Source organism: Anopheles marshallii, chromosome 3 (assembly GCF_943734725.1).
Source record: "Anopheles marshallii chromosome 3, idAnoMarsDA_429_01, whole genome shotgun sequence".
In the NCBI taxonomy this organism is placed as follows: domain Eukaryota; kingdom Metazoa; phylum Arthropoda; class Insecta; order Diptera; family Culicidae; genus Anopheles; species Anopheles marshallii.
In genome coordinates, this window is record NC_071327.1 from 70,324,575 (window position 1) to 70,350,034 (window position 25,460).

General features: G+C 43.7%; 2 protein-coding genes across 2 annotated transcripts; one reads left to right on the plus strand and one right to left on the minus strand.

The window, feature by feature from the left end:
- The first annotated feature begins 9,982 nt into the window (after positions 1-9,982).
- LOC128712262 (uncharacterized) lies at positions 9,983-17,448 on the plus strand. The gene is made up of 7 exons (XM_053807157.1): positions 9,983-10,151; positions 13,646-14,341; positions 14,428-14,505; positions 14,865-14,906; positions 16,904-17,041; positions 17,116-17,212; positions 17,295-17,448. Exons 1-7 carry the CDS (start codon positions 9,983-9,985, stop codon positions 17,446-17,448), a joined length of 1,374 nt encoding a protein of 457 aa, XP_053663132.1.
- A 3,599-nt stretch (positions 17,449-21,047) lies between these two features.
- On the minus strand, positions 21,048-25,105 carry LOC128711235 (serine/threonine-protein kinase PRP4 homolog). Its single transcript, XM_053806102.1, has 6 exons — positions 25,086-25,105; positions 23,471-25,004; positions 22,815-23,404; positions 22,637-22,745; positions 21,998-22,534; positions 21,048-21,251 (listed from the first exon to the last, which is right to left on the minus strand). Exons 1-6 carry the CDS (start codon positions 25,103-25,105, stop codon positions 21,048-21,050), a joined length of 2,994 nt encoding a protein of 997 aa, XP_053662077.1.
- Between the last annotated feature and the right edge of the window lie 355 nt (positions 25,106-25,460).

Here is a 25,460-nt window from a genome sequence, read left to right on the forward strand (position 1 = left end):
TTCATGCAGCATAAGAAAGTTCCAATGCTCAATACTTATGTTCTCGCAAGGAATTCATCACAGAGAATGATAGTAATTTTTCAATTGTTCTATTGGAAAAGTTAATCTCAAAAGTCTCGCGCAGAATAAAACATGATGAATATGTTAATCAACATTAGCATGTTCAATCAGCAGTCAAATCCATAATGGTTTTTGACTGTAAGAATCACGACCAGTCCGATCCGCTTCGTGCTACAAATGCTATCAAGGCAAAATTGTGGAATTTCCTTCAGTTTTGAGCGTGATTAGAATCGAATACATTATCGTTTTCATGACTTATTGATGGTGGACATTCCTTTCTTGATGCCTTGATGCCGAATCCTTGGAAGAGTCTCGCAAGACCAGCAGTTCGACGGGAGATGTCAAGCCCGTCACGTTGCCAATGTGCATGTAAACTTTACCAGAAAAATAAGGTTAACACCAATTGGCGATGAATTACTAAACAAATTTTACATAAAAATTTCGATTATAATAGACGAAGAGACTAAAATGATAGATTATGAATAGAAAATTATTAAGGTATTTTTTACTAGAATTTTGACATAACTAACTTTTAGATTTCAATCATTTAGGAAATACTTTGAAAAGTTATTATTTTTATTGTGCATTTAATGGATAAATAACCACCTATCTGCTTTAATTCTTTCAAAAACTTGAATTTAGATCAAAATTCTTTTATTAGCAATTTTAAACGAAAGATTGAAACTATATAAAAAAGTTGAATAAGATATACATATAATTATGAAACATATATCTGGCACGACATCTTCAGTAACTTGAAGTAAAGTTAACTTTGGAAAACAGGCAATTGTACAAACTTCATATGAAATGTTTCACGATCCTTCACGATCACATGCAAACATGGAGCAAATATTGCGATGACCTAACCAAACGGAGTTACAAGAATTGAATTGCAAATGATATAATTCAGAGGGTTTTTTTTCTCTCCATGCTGTGCTGGTGACGTAGAAAAAAAAAGATCCAAAAGCCAGAAACGTCACACTTTACTCTGCCCGGACCGAACCAAACAATGGACGGTAACATAAACAATGCAATGCTACACTCGATTAAACACCAGATGTTTTAAGTTTCGCCCGAATACCGAATGATGGGTCAAATCATTTGCCTGCCCGCGTACGTCACCGTTGGCGTAAATTCAACAAGCGAAATCGTTTCGCGGGCACCCAAAATAAAAACCTTCAGCCGCACCAGTTCAGGTGTTTGTTTATTGTAGGAACATTTGTATTCCACGGCGCACCGGAGCCGTCCGAAGTAGGTGTAACATTCTTCAAAATGCTGTCAGTAGGGCGGGGTGGGGGTTCATGATCGGCGCGTTGAACACATGGCAAGCCGTCGAACGTTTTATTGTGAGGGCGTAAAGTTCCCCGCTGCTAACCAAGGATCAAAGTTTACTTGATCGCCCTAAGCAAATTGCTCCAAAAAGTACATTCCGGGCGGCAAATGGATTAGGCGCCACGGTTCCCACGTGTGTGCGCTAGCGTGCTTCCCGCCAGCATCTGTCATAAACAGCATGACATCAGCATGACAGCTTTGATTGATCGCACGCGACACGTCACGCGGCGCGGCCGAATCGTGTCGAGTGATTTTCGCACCATTTCGTCACCGTCGTTCGCAGCGGATCGGGCTACAGCTAGCGCGCAAATATTTGCATCATTAGGCAATTGGAGCTCGGTGCTTCGGGTGCACTGGTGCATTCGGTGGCAGTGTTCCAGCAGCAGTGCCCGAGAAACAGAAAGAGAGAGAGTGCACAATTAGCAGCACAACGTTTTATTCCGCGATCCGGCCATCGGGCGATGCTAATAGAGTTGCCCGCTAAAGGCCAGCTGTCGCCGATGGGAGAAAAGATTGGTGCTGGGGGGGCGCATTAGCGAAAAGGCCGGAAAAGTCAACGCATGAAACAGCATCATTAATAGAATGTTTAGCCGTTGTTGGCTTGATGTTTCGCTCGAGCAGTCGTCTTTTTCCTTGCCTCATTCTAATTAAACCCTTGCAGGTGCTTTCCTGTGAGATGTATTTCAATTTTTAAACCAAAATTACTGTCGGGGGACAAGGGTTTTGTCCGCTTCCACGAAGAAAAATCAACGATGACAAATAGTTTTGTTTAGTTTATTTCTATACGTTCAGGGTTACACTATTCAAATTCACGTTACACTTAGTGAGAAAGCTAGTTTATCACAGTGCATCTGCTCATACTCAGCTACCTTTTTACTGCTTATCCTGTGGATTGGATCTCCAATACACTCCTTTTGTATTCCTACTAGAGACTACTAAATGTCTACCGACTTCTTGCCTTTTTTTAACTTCAGATGAACTATTACTAGAATTTTATTGCACAGTCCTTTTACAGCCCTAGAGGATTTCTATCGGACTCCTATAGATCACTCATGGACTACAAATCCTATTTGCAACCTATAGAACATTTAAAGGACTGCTGAAGGACAGTCTTATTGGAGTTTTATTGAATCTCTATAAGACTCCTATTGAATTCCTATAGTCAGTCCTTATGGGCAACCTGTAAGTGGGCGGCCGGTGGTGTATTGCTAGCGGCACCGGTCTTCACCCGACAGGACCTGGTCCACAATCCCATCTGGACTAATCCCCCGTAGCAAGGACTGACTAAAATTAATTCTAGTAAACCAAAAATAGCAGGCGTGACCTGGAAGATCGTTACGCAAAGAAAAGAGAGTCAGTCCTTATGGAATACTATAGAAAAATAGAAATGGGACTGCTATAGGACAGTCTTATTGGAGTCCTAAAGGTTTTTTATGTGACAGTAGGATTTTTCTAGATAAGTCATATTGAAGTCTTAAAGCTTTTCAATAAAACTTCTACAGGGTGCCCAAAGTAAGTCCTATTGGAGTTCTATAGGACTTTCCGAGCTGCATTATGCATCCAATCCTAAAAATGCAATCTTAGGAAGGGAAAATGCATTCGAAAGGAATTAAAGTGAAGCAAAAAAAAAATTTTTTTTTGTTAAATCATCAACCGCTTTTGAACCTTATTTAACTCTGATTAATATTTAATAATAATATTATTTCAATTGTTAACTGCCGAAAATGATTTTTAAACCATGTTATTAAGGGTTAATTGCAGGAAATGATTAATACTACTTTGTCGACCTGTGTCGAGACTCCTTTTAACGGAATGTAGCTGGTTCTATGGGTCTTATCATAGCGCTTCACACGAGTCTTGCCTTGGCAGTCGTTAATTTTCGCACCCACCGCAACCAGCTGGTGGTCCTGTAGCAAGCTACAGATCATTCATTATCATCCCTAAAAACAGGATCTTCTCAAACACCCTACAGCGACTGCCTTTATGGCTCAGTGTTTTTATTACATCCAACAAGCACAAACTGTCCCAAATAGTGCCGGGCAGTACGCTTCGCCCCAATGCGCTTGAAGTTCTAATTTTAGTTACGCTCCATCCCCGGAACTGACCGTTTCTCCCGCCGTAACCGATGGAGATGATAACATGTGGTGAGAATTTATTTTCTACATTTCGTTTTCGTTGTCCGGAGCCGGACCATCGTTGTGTTGTCTGTTGTGCTGATTTCCCACCCGTCCCCGTAAAGAACGCCCCGTTACCCGTGCCCAGCGAATGGCGGCAGGCGGGGGTGGTATGAGTTTATTTTGCAAATGGTTTCCAACCACTTCCGATTTTTGCCCGCCGAATCGTTAAGCGCCAACATTTGTTTTGCCGTGGACGGTTGTGCGAATTGTTTATTTGTTGATTGATTGTCTCGTGGCGTGAAACACAAATCGGAAGATGGGAGTTTTTTTTTCGCCTCCTTTTGTATACAGCAATCCATGTTCGACAAACGTCCTGGTCGGATTGATGTGTGTTGTTTTTTTGTTATTTTATCCGAACCATATATATTTTTACAGCTTCTGTGTTGGTAATTAAATGTCAGAATTTATTTACGCTACAGTTGGGAACATGTTTACGTTAAACCGTTTGATTGAGTTCGTTTTTAACAGGACACATTACAGCGTCTTTTTTGTTCTTTGCTTTGCGCAACAGATGGATTAATATATGGTTGTTAAACAGCTTTTCATTAAGCTGATCGTCATATTATACGATCGGGTTCAATCCTATCGCGAATTCATCGGACAAACCAAACAAACAATGTAAGAAAGATTAACTCAATGCTCTTTTCGTTAAGAAAATTCGTGCCTTCGATCATTCTCTGATGATCTCATTACATTCTTCAACGAGAATATCCTTCGACGCTGATAGACAACGAATGATTACTCCAATTTATAACTCGCAGGATGTGTGCTGCTTGCTGGTGCACTCTCAGCTCCCAGCAGCTCATCTATCGACGATTGCACTCTGTAAATAACCACATTGTTTCGCACCATGCTCGGTGATGGATAAAAATGTGTATGGGGATTTAATTAAACGGCATACACGCCATGCAACTGACGGGCCGGGCAAATACTGGTTGACGCGAAAACGGAAAAAAACTCAAAAGCCTGGTGCACAAACTTATTGCAGTGTAAATTTCATTACCCTACTTCTAGCGAGTCAAACGGGTCCCATTTTCTCGTTTCCGCATCGTTTGCCGAGCTGCTGCTCCTCGCTTGCTCCGTTTGGCGAGGCTGCACGAATGGTTTGGTTAGGGTCGTTCGCATCTTGGCCCACGATACACGATGCGCATGCAAACAATTATCGAAGCAATATATTTTTACTCAACTTCAGCGAAGCAGCCCCAATTACTCATCTGCTGTGCGGGGGGGGGGGGGGGGGGGGGCCGCGCCGAAGTTGCGTTCGGAAGCGAAAATGAAGAACATTGTGCAAAAAAAAAAAAATCCCCCCTCACGTATGCTGAAGATCGTTTTGGGGTGTGTTGACAGAAGTGGGTTTAATGACAGATTGGTACGGGCGGTAATTGGCTATTTAAGAAACACATCCAACATGCTAAACCAAGTGTGAAAACTTGCAGACGCTGGTCGTTGTAACTTATTTAACAAACTCATTATCAACAGTTTGTGCCGTTTTTTTACAGCTTTTGCTGCTTCAACACAAGAAGAAATTAATAATTTTTCGATGCAAAAAAAGAGGTGTTAAATTGTTTGTTGAGGAAATGGTATGAAATATTGAATTTTTAAATAAAAATACTAAAACAGTGCTTCACAACCTCTTCGAAATATTACAGAATTTCCCTTAAAGTTAAAACATTAAATTTTTTAATAAACTTCCCCAAAGAATAAGCTACAGAAAAATCCCATTAGCCCCTTTTCTGCCTTTCTAACGATGATTACCCGTACCATAGATCATTCGTTTAACGCCAAACAAGATAAAAAAAAACAAACAAATTCCCTTTATCGGTTGCCAGCAATGTGCAGCATACACACAGCCCGCCGGTCGAAAACAATTGAAACCGTGCAACAACAACCGGCCCAGCTCCACGATTTCTTTTGAAGATATAAATAGGCCCGATGCGAATACGAGATAGGCATCGGGCAAAACACTATTTGTTTGCCCCCGGTGGGCCATTTTGCTTAACCCATCCGCTGCGAAGATCACACACCGTGCGCTCCCGTCCAGATGGGTGCGGCATGGCGGCTGTGCCGGGTGGATCGAAGGATCCGACATGGCCAAACGAGGGAGGTGTTAACCCTTGTTGGGATGAAATTTGAGCTACCGTTTCAGAATACACGCTTTACACTACTTTACGGCGTTTGGAAGTTGCTCACGTGTCTAATGCATCCTCAAGTAGATAACAAGTCTTCGAACCCCTTCGAACACTCCCGCGAGATAAGTGAGTGACCGTGAGTTCCGTGGGGTTTTGATTTAGGTGGGAAGCAAGAAAAAAAATGAGTGACAAGGAAGGATGTTTTTTTTTCATTGCTTTTGGTTTGCTACCCCGTTATCCCGTAAGCCCGTTAGCACATGCAGACCGAGTGTCTTCGGCGACGACGCGAGATCGGTCGCGTCGTCTTCAGTGTGCCTTGAGTTACGGCGATCGTAGCGCGCACCGCACTGCCGGGTCGTGGGCAGACACGCTATTTTCAGTTACGATCTGGGCCACCGTACGGGCAACATCGTGCTTCGGGTTATAGCCGGTACCGAACGCCAGGAAAAACCACCGTGAATGTACGAGTTTTTATGGGTGATTGTGTGAAGAAAGGTGTTAATTCAGAGGTTGGGAGCATCGGAAGCGCACAGCGATTGACCAAAAGCTTGCCCCCAAAGAAGGAATATGTGTGACGGAAAGAATCGACTGAGTGTGTTTTAAAGGGATGAAAGTGAAAGTGATCGAACACTGTTGATGGGAGAAATTATTTCCGATAGAATATTGTGCCAAAATCGTACATTAATTTCTTATAGATTAAGTGAAATAATTGAAAAGTGTATCAACAGAGTATTAAAATGTTTTAAGCAACAACACACTTTTAGACAGTTGTGTTCTTAAATTCTTAAACAACCATAACCACGACCACCTATCACACAGCTCGAGTGTCCTAAAGAACAATCGACCGTTGCCCGTCTTTGCATGTCGATCGCAGAATAGAACGACCCCAATTCCGCTTTCACTTTCAATGGCACCCTCCCAATCCGCCACGCAACGTGCCGCTCGGGAAGGCGAAAGGTTTGTCACCAGTTGCCATTGGAATCTATTGGGCAGCATGTGTACGGCCGTTTATGGTCGATTAGGCCAGTGTGCATCGGTCCGTGCGTGTATGTCAACATCGTGTGAGAAAGACCAGAAACAAAAGTTCATACCAAGTGTAGTTTTTTTTTTTTGTTTGCACGCCATATAATCGGGGCTAGGAAGAGTGAGAATTATTTTTAAAACACCCAAATTCCCCCATTTTCGAACATCCGTCGAGGGGGGGCCGGTGACCGTTTGGCGAAACACACATCAGCCGTAGTAATTCTTACGGCTTTTAGACAGCGTGTTTGTGTGTCTGTGTGTGTGTGTGTGTGTGTCGGTTCGGTTTCGGGTCCGAGATTGTGGCAACTGGGGACGGTTGGTTTTGGCTTTCATCGTGCGAACATACCCACCCGTGTAATGTTTCACGGCTGGCGGTATTTCATGCACTGTCTAAACTTCCTGCTCGCACAGGTTCCCATCGTTTGACGGGGTTTGTGCAATCGTAAAAGAGAGAAGAAGAAACATCAGAACGACACACACACACACACAAAACATTACTCATCACATCGGTGCACAGTGTCGCGTGGCTGAAGCTGGAGCATTCGTTGCGTGTGTTCCGTGTGGGGGGTTTTTCAGCTGTGGAAATTTATCTTCTTCGTTTCGCGACAACCGGGGCTCGTTGACCCACGTAACGCGTAGTTCATAATTTACCGGCACGCTGTTAAAACTGTTCGACATTCCGATGATCGGTCTTGATCAGCGTGTCCAAGATCAAAAGATGGTCGAATGAGGATAGGAGACGAAGATGAAGATACTGACTTTCGACAAACCGTGTATTTGGCGGCCCGGTGGCATGATGGTAGCGGAGCCGATCTTCACACGAACGGTTCGGACCAAAATCCCATCCGGACCAATTCCTCGTACGCAGGATTGACTAACCAGCTATGGGTAAATAAAGTCACAGAAATGACAGACCTAGACCTCTTGAGGTTGTTGTGCCGATGAAGAATAATAAAGTACTCTCCTCGTGGGAATGCTGGATCATGCAGGTATACAACTATGGACAGCTCGTGAGGATCAGATAGCTCAGTTTGGAATAGAGAGTTGTTGTCCTGAATATGTTTGTAAGGTGCATTGCTACAGTGTGTTCTTTGAGGTTTTAAGATCTTTATTCGATCTTCGAAGATTTACGTCTTCAATCGGTCTTGAAGGCTCTTGTACCGAAAAAAGTGGAGGCATGTAAGCCATCAACTAGAACATTCTAGTACGAGGCATTCTGATAACTTCACCTATGATTCAGGAAGATGATTTCAGGAGATGCATCTCAACCCACCTGCAATCATACTCTAAACGTCTCTGAATGCTCAATGTCCTCTACCAGGTAATACCCAACATGGATTGGAATGAAATAATATCTTCTTCTGCTTTGAGGAACTCCAACCTCAAAGATTCTGGCCAATTATTTTCGGATTCTTCGATTTTTATTTATCTGTAGGCAGAATAGTTACTCCTTTGCAGGGAAAAACTGTTCAGATTTAGTTAGATCTTGGCCATATCTGCTAGCAGACCCTGGGGAAATATACAGGGCAAAGACAACCTCCAAACTACCACGGTCGACTCTGAATCTGAGGGTCAATGGAAAGCTTCCCCAGGGAGATAAATAATGTCGGATGAGTTAGAACATCCAACTTGTACCACCAGAGATCGCCAGACCGGGATGATCTTGAAGCATTTGCTCCCATATTAATGGATTGGATAAGATTTTTTAAAGCTTAGATCGAATCCGATCAACGTATTCACCTCCAACTTCTCATCGCTAGCTCTATGTTCAATTGTGTCTCACTATTGGTCCAAACAACTCTTCAAAATTTCCAAGAATTCCTTGTGTCAGCGACTGGAACGGTGCCTAAACTTGCCTAATGAAATCTCTTCAAGATCTGTGGCATGATTCTTTCCCATAAATGAGCTGAATTGAAGATGTTACACATCCTTTAAGGCTTTTAGGTCAATGTTTATAGTTTTAATGAGCCAACCGGCATAGGATCGGAGGCTTGAGGAATTGTCAGTTCTTAAGCGCTTCGGCCTTTAGGTACCTTTAGGTGGTACCTTTAGCTTGAGAAGACCTCCTTGGCAAGGATGTGGGATGTCTATGAAGATTCTCTCCTATGACAATCCAAAAGAAAGTATGTGTTTACATATTTAATTCAATTACAAAAAAAGCCGATCTTCCTTGCCTATAATGCCCAGGACTTGCCCATGATGCCCAAGGACTAGGACCGATCGACACAGCCATCGCCGTCGGGGGCTTGCATAGTTTATTTTTACCATCAAAATCCCCCTTTCCGTCCGTGTGGCGCGTGCTAGCCACGATCACACCGCACGCAATATTGACGAGCATTAATTCGCGCGTCCATCCGTTGCACGATAACGACAAACCGTTGACGACACGGTACGAAAATACAGCAGAGCGGCGCAAAGCAAAAGACCCGATCAAACGATGCGATGCGAACGGGGCGATTCGGTCCGGGACTGCAGTGCAAACTGTGGGGCATTGTGAAGCGCACAATCATTCGCGATCGCGATCAATCGCCCGATGGATGGGAGCTTGCGGGGTGCGGTGCAACACCAGCGTCCCCGGCCCGGTCGCCCGGTTGACATTCTGCCCGTGTGTGTTTGTTTCGCACTCAGGACGGTCCGTGTGCTCGATTTTCCCCGGGGGAGAAAAAAAAACTCCCCACGCCCAAACGAAAAACTGCAGCGCACTGGCCAGCGTTACCTTTCAATTGTTCCGCCTTCGTAAATCGGTTTGCGCGCGCCGTGTGTGGGGAAATGTTAACCGACATTTTGACAATTCTTTCGCAGTGATGCAGTAGATAAAACAAATCGACAGTGCCCAGTACAACTGCTGCCAGGTTGTTTTTCACCCCCCACAGGGACTGTTGGTGAAATGAAAATGTGAACCCGCTGGGGCCGTGCCGAAATGTTGCCCCAATAATGGTAGTGGTAGTGTAGTGTTCGCTGCGGCCCAAAAGTATCATACAATGAAACACGCAAGCCAACGGTGGTGAGTGTGTGTGTGTGTAGTGCGATCGACCGTAGAATAGGTGCACACAGGTGCGAAGGTGCGGCAGAGTAAATAGAATAGATACGTGCATTTCGTGCAAAAGTCACCAATTGTGAGAGTGTGTGAGCATTTCGAATTGGCGGTGGGGGAAAAAAGGAAAGTGGGCTGATCTCATTGATAGAGAGTGGTAGTGATAATACCTTGCAATAGTGCAATAGTGCGGTGTGTGGCACAGTGAACGAACGAGAGCGAACACCATGTCGACCACTTCGATTTCCCGCGAGGAGGAGCGAAAGCCGCTGATGGAGGAGTTTTACCGGCAGCGGCGGATACTGCTGGGCTGCACAATCCTTATCGGTGTGGCAGCCGTCATCTGGATCGTGGCCATTTCCACCGATCACTGGTTCATCGTAACAGGTGGCCAAGGTAAGCATCGATGTTTGATCGTCCATTTTTTTTTTTTCTTGGTTGATTCTCCCCTGAGCGGCAAACGTAAACATTGACGGCAAGGTCTTGTCGTAACAATCATCGGGCCGGGGAAGGAATGTATTTAAAACGTAAACCCGAATGCAAATAATTTTCCCAGGGAAACGTTCGGGAGCATCAGATTTGGGGGATGATCTATAAATAACCACCAAACACAGCGATTCCATCAATTTGCATCAGTGATAGGAGGCGATCCACACCATGGCCCGCCGTGTGTGTGTGGAGTAATCATTAATTGTACAGGTCAGCGTAACAATTTATCGTTTCCAACGGTGATTCTCAACCATCCCGTGCTGCCAGTTGCGTCAGTACAAATGTACCGAAACACGTGCTAAACACCAGGCGTCTCCATCGCCGTTTGGAAATGAACAACGTTCCAAAAACCAACGGGAAGATTTGTACTTGAAAGCAACCTGCCTGCTTTGTTTGGTTCTATTTGGTCACAACTTTGTATAGCAAACGGCGGCGGCTAGGTAAATTCGGTTGCAACGCGGTTTCATGTTTCTGGTTCAGCGAAACGAGAACTAGAACACACTTTGAACGGCTGCCAACCAGTGGAAGTGAGGTGAAATTTGGCATTCGAACGGTGGTAAAGACCATTTCACCGGCGCACCGGTGCAGCACCGTAACGCGATTGAGAAAGGTAATGAACAATGAGTCAAGCTGCGGCCCACGAACGGTTGATTTAATTTTAGTGATTTTTTGCGGGTATGCGAACTGTCCCTTGGTGACGTTGGGGGTGCGAGGAAAGCGTTCCGTTTTTCTTCAATAACTCGCAAGCAATTAGTGAAATTAGTGTGGAAAGGTTGTTCGTTTGCTATGTTTGCCGGGACTTTAAGTAATGATATTATTGTTAAAAATAAACTTGAGATTTTGAAGTTGATAAACTTGGACCAATGAGTGAGAAGGATTTTTGCAACGTAAGTTAAATTAGGGTTTTAAAAGAAGCATCTTAAATTCATGTAAAAAATCAACAAGTCGCGCAATGCTAGGGAAATTAAAACAATTTAAATACAATGTTGTGTAGGTAAATAGATTGTCGGCAATGGTGGAAAAAATGGCGTGCAAAGGTGTGCATTTTTTATGACATTCAAAGAACGCTGTGTTGATATCATCTTGTGCGGTGAGTCATTAAAGCCGTACACATGATTAAATCTCAACCCTATTTACCTTTTCTGGGGCATTTTCGATTCCAAAAACAAACATATCCTAAACATGATTATTTAACTGCGCGGCTCAAGTATTATATGATCGAAGCAGATGATAGCACAATTGTGGCACATGATAGCAAAATTGCGGTACATGATAGCACGATAGCGATGTCGGTGAAGTTTAAAAAGATGAAATAATATTTTTCAATTCATTATTATTTATAAAAAAAACATTGGTCCTGCGTGGTTAATAGAAACTTTACAATTACCATAAGTGTATAAATCAATTATTTAGTAAATTAAAAACAATTGAGAGGCAAGGTTTGAAGCTATAAAACATTAGCAATGCACATCATTGACATATTTAATGTAAATTGGTGTATTTGCGCGGGTGTTTACTTAACCGATAACACCTTCCTGTCGTGTCACAATTGTGCTATCATGTGCCACATTTGTGCAATCAACTGAACCGATCCCGCATTTAGCAAAAGTAGGTCGATGCGTTGTTCCAATATTTCAGGAAAACTCTGTGTTGATTTTCACATATTTTAAACTTGAAGAAAAACAATTCATTAGCTGGTTTTCAGTATATTAGGTAGGGCAAAAAAGGGAAACATGTGAAGAAAACCTGAAATAATTGTCTTGAATTGCTAAGAAGCACAAACCAACCTGCAAATTAGTTTGTTTGAATGCATCGTATTGTAAACACCCCATTCCGATTACAAAGAAATATTCTGTATTACTACGAAATTTCATTTAAATTTCTATCCAACCTGTTACGCCAACCATTTCCAATGGAGTGCACATAACAAGCCCAACAGTTATAAATTAAATCACACGCCGAACATGTGTTTCGATCACGGTTTCATTGCACAACAAGACAGATCGCACGCGGTAAATCTTTCCGATCTTTTTTTTCTGCTATGCGGACAACACTCATAATGCTCTAGTAACAGATCATAACGATTCGGTCATCCATCGTGCCGTGTGGTTTAGATTTATTTCCTTTCATACGTTAACTTTCGTGTAAGCCAATGTGCCATAGGAAATGTCATAATATGCAATAATTTAAATGCGTTACTTATTGAACATCTTATCAATGGACTTCGAAGGAGTTGAATAGGAACAAGAAACTTTACTTTCCAACTCCAACTTCCATGCTTGAGTTGCTTAAAGTCTGTTTCTAATTGTACATTCAGTCGAACCGATGAAATAGAACAGTGGAAAGAAATATTACCCGAAAGGGAAAGAAAGCATGCGCGTGATACGCAAATGTTTAGATGAAATGTATTGAAGATCGATTAGTGTGATTTGTTTCGGTGCTCAGCTCAACAGGCCACCAGTTGGGAAATTATACACTGTATGTTAAGAGTGACTTCGTTCGTTTTTATAAAAATAATTTTCATGTAAATTAACTTGAAGAAGATCGCGTTTGATTTAGGAAAAAGATCGACTTTATGACCTTATCTATAATGCAAAAGAAACTTTCCTCATTTTCGCCCGATACATGATACAGAGCGACAAGTTTTAATTATCTTGGCATTACCAAAACCTCGAAGGCACCCAGTTAATAAGTGAAGTAAATCAATATTTGACGCTCCAGCTTTGTCGAACTTTAACAGATTGAACTGCTGCACGGGTCGCGTGTGTTACATGGGGCTGCGCGCGGGATAAATGGTGTGGCCAGTGTTTACCTTTCACCGTGTTTCGCAACCGGCGGTGAAAGTCAACAACAGCGACGCGCTAGAGACTTGGCCGGCTCTCGTGCTCGTTCCGGTGGAGGTGGTTTTTTTTTTGTTTTAGTGCGAAGAAAACCCAACACAAGAGCAGTAGAACAATTGCCAGCGTGCTGCTCTTGTTAAAGTTAGGTTGAAATGTAACAAAAACGAGCAAGACCAAACAACCGCCAATATTCATTACTCCGTCGCTACTGCTGCTGGGAGAGAGCAAAATTTTGTAAATTGGTCAGATTAAAAATAAGACCTCTGGTTTGTAGTACGCCGGAAAGTGCAGAAATCGCTCGACGAGCTCGGCGAAGCACTTGGGCGCACGGGCAACGGTGGCTGCAACAAAACGAGCCGAACGCGAATGTAATTAAGGCGGAAGACAAACAACCGTATGTCAGGATTAAGCTGCGGGTGACCAGTGCACGTCGGTCACCACGGTCAGCTGTCACATCGTTTCGTGCTTCCCACCCCCCCACGTCTCATCGCGCCTTACCTTCCACGTTCGGTTTGCTAATTATTTTGCATTTCTGTTTGTTTTGTTTCTCCCTTTTGTCAGGAATCTTCATACCGGAAACGAGACGATACTTCAAAACGTCACACTCGGGTCTGTGGAAGATCTGCCGTTACGGTGTCATACCCGCCGTGATGGCACAGTCGAATGCGACCCGCAACTTTACCACCCTCTCGTTCGTGAACGAAAACCGCATCGCAACGATGCGTGGGTCCCTCGCGAAGGAACCGTACATCAGGGAGTTCCTGGCCGGTGACCTTAAAATGGAAAATCTAACCGAGGTCGACGATAGCTTCCGGCGGCATCTGTTCGCGTCCTGGATCGTTAACGATGCGGATCGTTTCCGCGAGCTGAAGGATCTGTTCCACGACATCACCGGGAAGGTGCGGCAGCAGGAGAACGTGGCCGTGCAGAAGCTGAAAAACCCCCCGCTGATGATGCTCGATCCGACCGATCTGAACTCGGTGCGCGAAACGCTGAAGGAACCGGTGGCCGGCGTGCTGACCACGGTCACCATCAACTCGACGGACATTAACGTGCTGATGCCGAGCACACTGTCCGAGGCGCTGTTCGACGACTGGGAGCACCGGCCGGGTGTGATTTATTTGCTTTGGAGCTTCGCCAAAGCGATGAACATACCGCCGTACATCGTCAGCCCAAATGGCACCAAGTACATCATCCGGCCACCGTTACCACCGAAGAAGGGGCGCATTGGGAATGGCTACGAGTATACCCCGTTCAGTGCGTACAGTGGCGCTGGTGGACTTCGGGATGGTGGAGACGAACAGTTTTCTAAGCGTGCTCGTTTTGCTTTGTTTTCGTTACAGAAAAATGTAAATTGCACAACCTTTTCCCAAGCGATGATGAGATTCTCCAGGATCCCGCCATTGACGACGAACTGCTTGGTGAGTAGTGGTGTCTGTTTTTTTGGTTTTATTTTCTATTGGGACTTTGGGGTCCTGGGAGACCTATGGGTGTTAAGGTATCTATCTGTTAATTAAACTTGTAATTAACAGCACGTGCACATACTCAATTGTTCACGAACATTTTCCCGGTTTACTGCGGAGTTGTTTGTTTATTGCTAACTTCAAGCCCGCCTCCATCTCCATATTCAATGCATCCGACGTATATAATTATTCTATATGCACATCCACCCACATCTATTAACCGGCATCCATCCATCCTCCTATTAAAACGTATTGCCTTTTTTTGCATCACACCCGACACCATATGATCACGACGATCCTCCATCGGCGGTTTGTAGAGAAAGATGAAGCTTTCTACAATCCAGAGTTCCAGACGGAAGGTATGCATCGGTACTGGGTGGCCAACCTGACCAGCTGCGAATCGATTTTAGAGGGGGGGAAAAAAAGGAAATGTTTGAATAAATGGCGTCGTTGTTTCCACTGCTCTTCCCGCAATGCTCGGTAGAACTACACTGGTGGAAATAAGTATAACAACACGTGCGAATTTATATTATATTTCCGCTCGAGCTCTTCAATGTTTTGTTGTTAAAGTCTACTAAATTGTTGTTTATAGCTTGAAGCATTGAGGTTTGTTTTGCCATTGTTTAGAAGAATTCTAATAATGTGAAATTTTTCCATATTTTGCTACATCTTGTTGAAGCTTCCACGAGTAAATTGGCACTTTCAATCCGTTAAATATGGCCAAAACCGAACCATTACATTATATATTTAAAGGCCTTACTAAAGGACGCATCAAATGCTGTTTGGGCATAAAACACCTCCTCTGTTCTTAGGAATGTCCTGAATAAACATAACCATCTAGAACGTCCGGTGTCATTTTAGTAACAGGACCAACTCACCGGAATCACTACTTTGGACGATTCAACGATTTTATTAGTGATGTGCACAATGATTCAGAATGAATGAATGATTTAAATCTGTCTAGGGAGTGAGTTAATTATAATCTCGAAGAAGAGTATTTATAACTCTTTGCGATTTAATTCTTCACGGCCACCTTCAACTCACGATTGAAATCGTGAATTAAATCTTGCAACCTTTAACTCACGATTTAAATAGTTCGGTCATTATACTTATTGCCACCAGTGTATAATATAGCTTGTCTATGTTTGCCTTTACGCACTTCGAAACTATTCTTCGCTCTCCAGCTGCATTAGTAACATTTTATTCCACATCTTAACTAGATATTCGACATCGGATGAGAGATTAGAGTTGTCTTTACTAGAAATAATTTTGTATGTTATTCCTACCCTATGTAACTCGTTGCTATGTATTCTACCCTATGCACAGTAGGATAGGTGATCTTAATCAACCTTAACCTTACGTGATCAGCTATTACATCAACGCAGTCAAACGATACGATCATACTTTCATTTCTCAATACATTGCACATGTGTTTAGAAAATCTTTTTAATTGTTGTTAGAAATAGTAAATGTGCGCTTTTCTTAATTAAAAACTCCTAAATCTTTAATTTAAAAAAAGCATGGAAAACGAACCCCTCCTCCAAAAAAAAAAAAACAGCAAAAGAATTCCAATTAAGTGATAATAAATCGGAACCCTGCGTGCGCCTGCCAACTGCCGAAACTTTATAAAACGATGCTTAAGTTTCTGTCGTCAGTTCCGTTTGTCGTGAGCGGGACGCGTACGTGACTCGCACCATAATTCATGCGAGGTTATGCATTTTCGCTGTGGCTATTAATTTTCTTCTGCGAGTCGTTAAAAATCGCCCATAAAAGCGGAGCGAACATGAAGGCGAACACCCAAACCCAGACAGGACAGGGAAATTGTCTGTACACTGTCTTGTCAGTAAGATTTCACGCCCTTGCGTTGGCGTATTGGATATTTGGCGAGGAAAAAAAAAACACCCCACCGAACTGGTTGGTGCTGCATCGGTGCATCGTGCTTTAGTCATAATTCAAATTTTTATCACTACATCGTGTAACAAAATACAGCCTACAGCGTACAACAGCGTGTAGATTCCATGTCAGTGCAGTTATTTCAAACGGATTATGGCCGCTAAACAACGTGTGTGACGCTCCTTTTTAATGCATGTGTGATTCTTAGTATGTTCCAACGACTAATTAAAAAATTTAACTGTGTTGCCAACCACATGTAGTATTAGTATGTGCTACTTATTCTTAATTTTTCATGTCATTAACCTACGATGTTGAGTAGCTATTGATGGGATATTCTCTAAATATGTAACAGTAGTTATTATTGTTATTTGCCTTCTACTACTACTACTACTACCTATTAATCTCCAATTATATGTAGCAGTGTCGTTCAGCAGAAAAACTAATTGTTGTATTCCTTCCACAGACTACAGCCGAACCGAAGCATCGTTTGCGTGCATTACAGTGTTTGTAATGGTGATGGGGTTCATCTTTTCGATCTACACGTTCCTGAACCCGCGGTACATGTTCAAACGGTTGGCCGGCGGTATACACTTCATATCAGGTACGTGAAAGCAAGCGCGAAAGCGAAAACATAATATGCGCCCCATTTCAACCCCGATTCGATTGTGCTTACAGCCGCGACAAGCATTGTCGTCATTCAGGTGTTGGTCGCATCCGTGGAGTACGAGAAGGAAAACATATCGTACACCTTCCCGAAAGGTGCCAAATACAGGTATGTGGAGTGGCAGTTATTTGTGCCCTAATCAATAAACACCTCACCGTGCGGTTATCTTTTCGTGCATTCCCGGCATCAGCTACGGTTACGGATTCTATCTGGCATGGTTCGTATTTCTGTCCAACATCTACGCCGGCCTGATGTTCATGTGGTACTCGAAGAAAAGGAAAGGCAATAAGGCAGCGACGGAAGAATTGGGTATGGCCGACGAACCGATCAACATTGGGCGATAAGCCGTGGACACGGCGGGTGCGAGTGGCGTTGACCGTACCAACGCGACCACCAAAGACAGCGCTGCGAGCAGGCAAGGATAGTTGGGTGCCCGAAACGTTTCGATTCTCGATTGTAGGTGTGCGTGTGCGTGTGTGTGTGTGTGTGTGTATGTGTAAGGGTCAGCAGCGGCAAACGGCTATTAGGAATCTCTTCCCACGCAGGTCACCCTTCAACGATGAAACAAAAGCATTAAGACATTGTATTTCAACTTTGTGTTCTGTTATAATTTGTACGAATACGAACAAGCTCCGTTTCTTTGTAAACCAACCGTGTCGATACTGTATGTTTTGATTTTCTGTTACGATTTAACTGTTACATTAACTGTTACGAGGATAATAAAGATAAGCAAGTCGTTTGAATATTTTAAGCAAAAGCTTTGTAAAGCACCAAAAACAAATGTTGGATGGAAAGAACGTTATTATTGCGGATATTGCAGGGGTTTTCAGTTGTGGTTGGAACAGTGGGATACATTTTAGCTTTCTTATCAAACTAGAGCTAGAATATGAAGAGGTAAATGTGAAATCTTTTCAACTAGCTGAAATCGAGCCTGTGTAAAGAACTCAACACACACGATTGAAAAGTTTTCCGATATTATGGCTGTTTCAGTTTGGAGTGCATTGTACAAGAAACTATTTTGTTTTGGACAAATTTCAGAAATTGTCGAGGATTCCCCGTTCAGCTTAACATTTTGATCTTCAAAAGCATTCTGAACTTTACCAGTTGAACTCGAACGCCCAGTACAGTACGTAGTAATTAGTGCTGCGCTTAATGAACCTCCTAAGAAGAGTCATTCATGTTAATCTTTAGTGAGGAGTCATTCACATCAAGGATCGACTCTTAAAATATTCATCAAGCCTCAGAGCAGAGATGGATCATGCTCGAAAGAATTAGGCAGCTAGTTCTATATAGCCCCTTGGATTTTGTCTCGTTAATCTCCAACCCGAGGTTTTCTGCCACCTGCTCATTCCTTTGGTAAGCATCCGCTACGTAGAAGAGCTCTAAGACAAATGGTGTCTATGACATCAGCGTATGCCAGGATCTGGATTGACTTATATAAGATGGCCCGCTCCAGCGCTAGGTTAAAGAGTAGACAAGCTAACCCATCTCCTTGGCGCCAATCCCTTGGTGGTAGCAAAGGGCCTTGAGAATTACTAATACTCCCGTCTTCAAAAAGTAAGCTGATAATGGATGACAATAATTTTAATTTCTTCGATGTACTGCTTGTGAGATTTATGTAATCTAATCCATCTACAATGCTAAAAGTAGTTTGATATAGTAATGTTGTTACTAGTCTTCTATTCAAAGTACTTACAGTATGTATTGTTCAATTGTTCAACTGTTCTCTCAATTCAAAACACTCGTATGGTTTTCTCTTTCGCATGCTCCCCGGGAGGCATCTTTATTTCCATTTCAATTATCTGCAGAGGTTACACCAAACAGCTCGATAATTCACCTGTCACCACGTAAGGGATAGCTACAGCACGGCGAAACCCTGTGGTACATTCGGATAATTTGTTTTGGGTGGTGAGACAGTGAGGAACTTACCATCCTTTGCATTCGCATGACGAGCTTATTTCTTTATGTGCGATATTCCAGCCATCGTTTGAAATCTTGCTAGAAGTTTCCTCATACGAAATTGTTTGCAACGATCTGAACGCAACGGCTGTAAAGAAATTAAGCACAAAGACCAAGCAATATCGTTTTCAGACGAATCCATCCTCGGTAGGCAAACACATAACAACCTGTTTCACACCACAATACGGATGGGAACTGATCGCCTTTAGGTTACCCCATCGGTGAGAAACGGCTGACGGTTTCGCGTCCAACTCGCTCCACACGAAGAACATCGCTGCGATACGGTGTGCGTCTTTAAAATGTCGAACAGTAAGGCGTAAGCAAAGAAACGTATTAAAATCTTTTGTACGGATGCTCGCTAACAAAACGAGCGAGAATAGAAGGTCGTGAGCTGTCAGACGGAAGTATTGAGAATCGATTCAATCACTAGAATTCTACAGAGGGGGTGTGGGTGGGCATTGTAAAACAAACATATGCTTGATAATAGTTTACTTGCACAAGTGTAAATAAATAACGAAACGATTAAATAATTCGTTCACTACCTCTTTCAGCACAGCGCTTCAGCATCAAGCTTCCCGTGTGCGGGGCGTGCCGTGGAATTACTCCCCAAAAGAGAGACCTAATCCAAGAACGGGCGATGCATGCTTCTGTGTGTGCGTGTGACACGGTTGTGGATCTTGTGGAGGATGATTTAAAAATATGATTAGTTCTTTTTACCCATTTTTCTACCTCTGCAGTAGTGTGGCTAATTGTGAAATGTTTACTTTCGTCACAGCACTGTGCTGGTACAACTTGCGTGAGTGATCCCGATAACGACACCGATTAGCTTGCCGGTTTCCAAGCCAGCGTGTCTCACTCTCTTTGACACGACGATCTGTGTGCAGCGGGTCGTCCCGACTGGGGAAATGCATTTCCCGCGGTTTTTTCAACATCAGTTGCTGAAACGAGATAGAGCAATGTAATTAAATCTGTCTTGCACGGTACGGCGGCTAATCTAAGTAATGAAAATGTAATTTAGACTCTTCGAATTTCTCTATTTTGGATAGAGTTTGTTTTTATCCTCATAAAAAAGGACTTGCTTTTATTATTATCGCGTTCGCTCGTTCTCTATGTGTGTTTATGTTATTGTAGTAGCTGTTTGTTTCAGCTTCTCAACGAAATCATTCTCACATTCATTATGTTTCTATTACTATCAGCTATTGACTCAAACAAGCATTGAAACGATTGATTGATAAAAAAAAAACACATAAAAAAGACAAACTAAATCATTCGTCCCAACGTCTGCTTCATCAGCACAGTTCCAAATAGTGACAACTCCCTTTTGAAACTAACGATTTGCAGATTTCAGTAAAATCATGCATCATGATTCGCTAATACTTTGTTCTGCTAGGCGTCTCTTTTTTTTTTTTGATAGTCATTACGATTAAAGGTAAAATGATTTAACGCTGAACGAAACAAAACAAACAAGGAACCATAGTTTGCGTCCTGGTTTAACTGATAGTTGCTGTTAGAAAATAAATTTTACAATAGTTATTCTGTATCTGCTACCCTCCCAGCGTTGCTTTAGATATATATATATGGTGGATTAAGGTTACTACATGAGTGGGCTTTTTAATTGTTTACCTCTCTCATTTTTGCTTCATGACAAAACAAGAGCAAATGCTTCTACAAGTTCTCATCGTGGGCTTCTTCGTACGACACAACCACACACTTCAATTCCTACGAATGCATGATGAGTGCATCAGATTCTGGGGGGAGAGGAGGAGGTTCGGTCTTCCTGCATCGTTCGATGGACAACCGGGCGTGCGGGTGTGTGTGTGAGTGCGCGCGCGCAGATGAAGAAGTGTCGATCAGTGAAGCGTAAGTAAGAAAAGGATCGTTAATAGTGTGCAATTGCTTGATGTCGATTGAGACGTTGATCCAACAATTCGAAGGACAATACTTCCGTTGCATGTACACAGCTGAATGATCCGTGACCGGTCCCTTAGATCTTATCCTGAATGAACGGATGCGCCAGTGCGTGGTTCAGTGAAATTCGTTTCGCCGGATCGAGTGCAAACACTTTGTCCAACAAATCCTTCAGTTGCGACACTTTCCGTATCTGGTCATCGGGGAGATTTTGTCCGGCGATCAATTCCTGTTGCAGATCCCGCGTTGGTTTTATCATTGATACTACCACGACCTTTTCCTACACGAGTACACAAATGGTTTAAAAGACATGTATTAGTATCGAGTTTTGAGAAATAAAACACATTACACATCAAAGAGTCGATCCGATTTCATAAATTTTCAAATGAAAGAATCATAATCACTTAATTAGAGACATACATTTAGTCTGTAGTATTTACAGTGTTTCAGCAAAAATGAAAGAACACTTACGAAGAATAAAAATGTACACAGTTAATCGAGTGAACTCTACTTTCTACGTGAGATACGAACTTCATCCAAAATATTCGATGATATAAAATAATATTTGTAAACAATAGGTTTGTCATAGAAAAACTGTTCGAAAGTTTAAGCAATTAAATAAAATATTTATGGAAATAAATTTTGGAATCTGGAGCAATCCATTGTTAAGGAATAATTAATTAAAGTTACATATTCAACATACTCTTGATTATTAGTGTAATGATTGTACACATGTCATGCAATTACCGTAATGTTGTATAGCATCCCCTTTTAATCTACATAAACACCTAAGAGAAAGGAAATCGCTATACAAATTCATCAAAAAAGTGTTGAACTCATCACATTTTGTGCCACTTTCTGCCTAACGGTCGAACCAACAATTTTTCGAGAACATTTTAAAGAGTAAGATGCTAAACGTAACAATACAGTAGAAAATTAATGCGGATGAATGAATGGAGATGAAATAATAGGGCAAGAATGTTCACTTCTACAACAACACGAGCAGGTTACGCGTAAGAAACTTACCCGTTCGGTGATCTTATCTATCTCGTGCGATAGAAAGTTGCAGTTCTGGTCGAAATGTTGATCCTTAAACTGGCCCTTGCGAATCAGCTTGTTCGGTATCTTGCCTTTCAGATCCATGAAAAATTTAAGCATTTGATTATTGGACTGCCCACTAAACAAGATCTTGCCCGTGTACAACTCATAGATGGAGCAGCCGGCCGACCACATATCGATCCCGTAATCGTACGCCAGGCCGAGTATGATTTCCGGCGCCCGGTAAAACCGGGACACCAGGTACGGTGTAATTTCGTTATCCGTTATCGACGATGCCGATCCAAAATCGCACAGCTTCAGCACCAGATTGTTCTCGTTCACCAAAATGTTGTCCGGTTTGATGTCGGCATGCAGAATTCCGGTCTTCTTCAACAGCTTCAGTGCTAGGAGCAGCTGCTGGGTGTAGCTGCGCACGGCTTTGATGTGCAGGCCGACGTTTTTGCCATACTTTTTCAACACTTCGCGCAGATTCATCGACAGGGGCTCAAGAACCATGCAGAGATGCTTCAGTTGATGAACGGGAGCGTGGAAAGAAAATGGATATACGCGTTGTAAGCAATGGTAAAACGAACGGTAGAGGAATTTCAAACGATAATTCGAACATACCTGCTTATGGAAAAAGTGTCTGTATAAACGTAGACAGTGATATCGGTCGCTCGGGTCGGCGTCGTTGAGTTTCTTCAAGATCTCCAATTCTCGCAAGCCTGTCTTATGCCTAAAATAATCATATCGAATGATAGATCAGTAGGACCAGGGTACGAATCGTTAATTTCCGTCTACTTACATGATCTCATTGTTGCGAATGATTTTGACCGCAACGAAGGCATTACCACGGGCCTGATCCCTCGCCTTCACTACCGTACTGAACACGCCCTGTCCCGTGTAGTTGGCGACCACGTACCGGTTGTCCAGGATTTCACCAATTCGCACACGGTAGTAACCTTCCGCATCGTCCCAGTTGTCCGTCAGGGCCGGATTCTCGTGCGCCTGCTTGTTGGCCACAACCGTGCCCGGTGAGTCGAAGTTCGAGTCGATGTCCTGTTCGGCAAACATGTCCCATTCGGGACGTTTAGAATTTTCTTTCGCAGTATGTTTCGGTTCCTTACTCTGCCTGTCCAGATCTTTCGGTGGTTCGGGTGATTCTTTCGGCTTACGTTCTACCTTATCCATCAGATCCTTCCGCTCGTTCGGTATCGGTGGGGTAAGCGACTGATCTGTTCCCTCCCGGTCGCGATCGTCCGCGCGTTGGCTGGTCGCTTCGCGGCTATCGGTTCGCGATGACGGCGCCGTACTGCCCATACTGACCTGTCTAAGCTCGGGTGGTTCCACCACCTCCGTCATCGTGTTACTGTCCTCATTTACAACACCCAGTTTCTGCAAAGGGAAGGAACGAAACAACATGAACACGTGCAACAAAGACTTATCCAGCGCAACATTTACCTTGAGCAGGGCTTCGCGTTCTTTGCGTCTTTTTTCGATAATCTTTTCCTCGTCTTCTTCGTCGTCAATGTCGATGTCACCCATTTCGCTTTCGCTGCTCGATTCCTTCTGCTGCTTAAGACCTTCGCTAAGAGAGTCTTTAAACCGATCATCGTCCACCTTTCGCCCTCTTCCACCGCCACGTCCATCGCGCCCATTCCGTTGCATACCGCGACCATAGTCTCGATCCCGGTCCCTATCGCGTCCACGGCCATCCCTATCCCGATCTATTCTACCTCCAGGCCCGCGCATGTCGCGATCGCGGCTCCTGCTACGGCCACGGAAACGGTCACGCGAACCAAACCTATCGATAGCACCGCCACGACCACGATCGCGCTCAAGCGACCGTCTCTCTCGGCTTCTATCACGAGGCGAATATCCGCGTCGATCACGTCGTCTTTCCAGCGAACGATCACGCTCCCGTTGACGGACGCGTGCCCGTTCCCGATCACGTTCCCGGTCCCTTTCCCGGGCTTTCTCCCGCTCGTACCGTTCTTCCGCCATGCGTCGCTTGTAGTTGTCCTCCTCTCTGTTGCGCCGCTCTTCTCTGGCACGCAACTCTCGCTCGCGATCACGATCCCGTTCCAGCTGTCGGGCTCGTGCATCGGACGAATGGTCCTTCGCCTTCTTACTGTCCACTTCCGCATTCGTTCCCCTGTGTCCCGATCCTTGAAGATCGTCTTTGCCACCTTTCGAAGTACGGCAAACCGCGTTGGTCGATTTCTTGCGTACCTGTTCGTTTACGTCCGGTGTCGAATCTCCATCGATGGTGATGACTGCAGGTTCGCCAGCTTCAACGCGCTTCTTCTTGACAGGACGCTCCCGGGTGTTCGAATCCGTCCTTCCCATCTTGTCCAGCCCATCGTCCTCCTCGTCAGTTGCATACTCACCGAGGCGTGCCTGCAGCAGCGCTTTCTGTCGCATCAGATCTTCCAAGTTTAGCTCGTCGTCCTCGATGACGGCAACATCCGGGCTGGGTGCATCTTCCACCGCGGTCCCATCACTCTCACTTTCCACCGAAACTACGTCCTCCTTACGCTTTTCTAGATCTTGGGTTAACATTTGCACCAGCTTATCAGGATCGGTAGAAATGTGACCTTTACGCTTCTCAACCGCAACCTTCGCGCTGCCATTGTTCTTCGAACGTCCCGTTTGGTCGCTTCCTCTCACCCGTTCCTCACCATCTCCATCGCCCTCGACCGGTTGTTTAACGCGTGATGCGTGTTCAACCTTTCGGGATGATTCAGCAGGCGCACCGTTTCGAGCAAGTTCACCATCGGTACTGCTTTCCTCCTCATCCTCACCGCGATGCTTCCGTTTGTGTTTTTTATGCTTTTTTGGCTTGTGCTGTTTGTCCCCTTTCTCCGATTTCGATGACTTTTTGTGCCGCTTGTGTTTTTTGTGTTTGCGCGAGCTGCTGCTTTGCTTGTATTCCGCCGCCAATTTGTTCTGCGGGCTTCGGTCCTCCTCGGTGTCACTGTCGTCAGACGCGATGCTGCTGGAAGGTGTAGAAAAATGTAAAACAAAACAATACACTTTTACCCAACACGCCGTTGACCTTAATCACTGCACTTACATCACTTCTCGGGAAGCCATTCCAAACTAACTGGTAAAACTTTGTTGGTAAAACTCACACCGAAGCTACGCTTTTTTTCTACCACCCGTATACCTAAGCACAGGAAGCGTAATGCGTTACTGCGGCAAATGCCTGACAACGCACTAAAGAACTTAATAAAGCCCCCGTCTGAATAATATCGAATTGAACACTTTATGCCAGTTCTGCACAGATGAAATAAAGTAGGAAACGTGTTTTAAAAAACACACCACTTTGTATAATCGAAGCAATTTATTTTGTAAAATCAGCAACATCGGGTAGGATTGGGACAGGCTCGCCCATCGCAGTTAATCTGACAGCGGAGGACGAACAAAAATGGTTGACATTTGGCTACAC

Bases quoted from the DNA above. Each gene is read 5' to 3' on its own strand.
- LOC128711235 (XM_053806102.1), bottom strand. From the start codon at position 25,105: ATGGCTTCCCGAGAAGTGAT. The intron at 23,405-23,470 runs GTAAATGTTGCG...TTCCCTTTGCAG, and splicing joins AACGCGAAGCCCTGCTCAAG to AAACTGGGTGTTGTAAATGA. The intron at 22,535-22,636 runs GTATGTTCGAAT...CATCAACTGAAG, and splicing joins GACACTTTTTCCATAAGCAG to CATCTCTGCATGGTTCTTGA.
- LOC128712262 (XM_053807157.1), top strand. From the start codon at position 9,983: ATGTCGACCACTTCGATTTCCCGCGAGGAGGAGCGAAAGCCGCTGATG. The intron at 17,042-17,115 runs GTACGTGAAAGC...TTGTGCTTACAG, and splicing joins CGGTATACACTTCATATCAG to CCGCGACAAGCATTGTCGTC. The intron at 17,213-17,294 runs GTATGTGGAGTG...TCCCGGCATCAG, and splicing joins CCGAAAGGTGCCAAATACAG to CTACGGTTACGGATTCTATC.